Genomic DNA, 2,134 nt, shown 5'->3' with positions numbered 1-2,134 from the left:
TGCACTAGAAGCTCTCCGGTCCGTGCCATCGAACAGACCCGTCGAAGGCAGCGCGTCCGAGCCCCAAGATGGTCAGCGCCACGGACCCCAGAATGGTGAGGTTCATCAGGCATCCGTCGTCCGGGTGGCAAGAGCGGTCTTCGTCTGCAAAGTTGGTCAGTCGGGGCTTGTCTTAGTTACGAAAGAATTTCATGTCTGACGAGGAACTGCGGTCAAGGCCCAAAGGATTTTCCAGGCAAGGAGTGGGGGGGGGGGGGGGCGCTCCACGCCATGTCACAAATCCATGATGCTCAACAGATCCGGTTAGCGCAGCTGTCATCCTCTTCGCCCAGGACTTATGGTCATTTTGGCAATGTGTAGTATTACCACGACGAGACGCTGGACAGCCATTGCTGCAATGGTCGTACTGGGCCTGCCGTCCTTACCAGTGTTAATGTCTGCACTCTTTTTATCCGAGATCCAGGCATACTTCCGATCCTACAGAGGCCTACAAGTTTGTTATTACTACAACCGAGTATGTCGTCCTTTGGGGGGGCTGCGCTGTGTCACGAAAGTCATCATAGACGGGTTCACATATTGCAGCTGGAATATTTTGCAGACATTCGACCCCCCTCAGTGGTGATTAAGTGTTGATTTGAATTTCTATTATGGTCCAATGCATATGTCCAAAGTTTGCTGTGCCCGCTAGCTCCTCCATCCTGTGTAGGAACCCGCCGCCGTCGCCTCCAAAAGCCCACGATGGCCCAGGTCGGGTCATTGGATTGTGGGTCGTTCATCAATGAAGCACAAGATGCAACGAACAGACTCAATCAGACGAAACCTTGAGGCTAACATTCCCGCTCCTCTATATGAGAACTACTCAGGATTTCAGCACTGACATGGAAGCTTTGATGAGCCACCCCATGGCAAGCACGACTCCTGGCCTGGCTCCTCTCGCCACACTTCTTTCCATCGTTCGTTTTAAAGCGAGCGCTATTGCCTCGCTTGCTGCCTTCTGCTGTGAACAACATGTAGGCGTTAACATGGATATTCCAACAAAACGAAGCATATTTCATCATACAAGCTATCCGCTGCCTTCACGTCAATCACTGAAGTGCTGGCTGGTATCCCTACCATGTCGATATGACCACGGAGATGACGTGACCTACTGATCTGTGCATCAGCCGTCGAATATGTGGCTGAAAGTGATCATACATGATTGCTCCTTGCCTCAACTCCACGTGAAACCGAGATCGATAATCGTCTAGATGTCCTGCGTCCTGGACACAGGCAGCAAAGGACCATCTCGCAACCCCCAAGGTATATATAGTGTTAATCATTTCTTTCGGTATGGGCATGGCCGAGCACGCAAGTCCAACTCGTGTTGAGGAAAGCATGCGACTATGGCACGCATTCGGTTCATATTAGCACTGATAGGATGATCGGTGAGGACTTCTCAACTCGCGTCCCGTTGCCAAGTACAAGCGTATCCTGGCCCTCCAAGATCAGGTTGAATATGCCTGCCTCAAGTGAGAGAGTGCGCCTGCCTGACCCAAGTCTCTCTTGACGGTGCTCTGACGTTGTTCAGCGTAAGGCGCATCCAGCAGGTACCAGGTAGGTGCCGTTCCGGTCTTGCAAGGCAAGAACTCCCGGCGGCAGAGCTTTCCGGCTACCTAGGCAGGTGCCAGGCCACCATTCTTCTGGATTCACAGCGAGTACTCATGAAGCTCATGGGTAGCCCTCGAGGATAAGACAAGTCATGAATCATCTGAGCATCTTTGGCTCTCCTTCTTTTTCTTTCTAAAGTAATGCTGCATACCCCCCATCAACCTACAGCCCGCCATCATGGCTTGAGACTGTCAGCACCGCCCTCAAACTCACTGCAGTCGTACTCGTCAGGGTACTTCTCCAAATGCGCCTTGAGTTGGGCCATTTGATTCTTCAGATCCGGCGTCAGCTCCTCGTAGACGTCTTCAAACATCGAGCGCATGGGCGGCTTCTTCATAGCCTCGGCCTCCCGGAACCCCTTGAGCACCTCGCTCCTCGTCTCGTCGCGGCACGTCTTCTCCTTGGCCCTCGTCCCAGATGCCCCTGGCCTCCATCCACTTTGCGCAGCCGGCGTGATGGGGGTTGTCGGCGCCGCTTCCAGGTCCTC

General features: G+C 53.3%; 1 protein-coding gene across 1 annotated transcript in view; it reads right to left on the bottom strand.

Annotated features, from left to right (window-relative positions):
- Window positions 1–1,822: 1,822 nt before the first annotated feature.
- VDAG_05481 (2-oxoisovalerate dehydrogenase subunit alpha) overlaps window positions 1,823–2,134 on the bottom strand; it is a gene marked incomplete at both ends in the record, with an annotated part of 1,419 nt that continues 1,107 nt past the window's right edge. The window contains one exon of the mRNA XM_009652376.1: window positions 1,823–2,131. Coding sequence (XP_009650671.1) covers window positions 1,823–2,131 — 309 coding nt within the window. The remainder of the gene's footprint in view (window positions 2,132–2,134) is intronic.

Source organism: Verticillium dahliae, genomic scaffold (assembly GCF_000150675.1).
Source record: "Verticillium dahliae VdLs.17 supercont1.10 genomic scaffold, whole genome shotgun sequence".
NCBI lineage: Eukaryota > Fungi > Ascomycota > Sordariomycetes > Glomerellales > Plectosphaerellaceae > Verticillium > Verticillium dahliae.
Note: the sequence above shows the minus strand (reverse complement) of the source record. Positions and strands in the feature narration are given on the sequence as shown.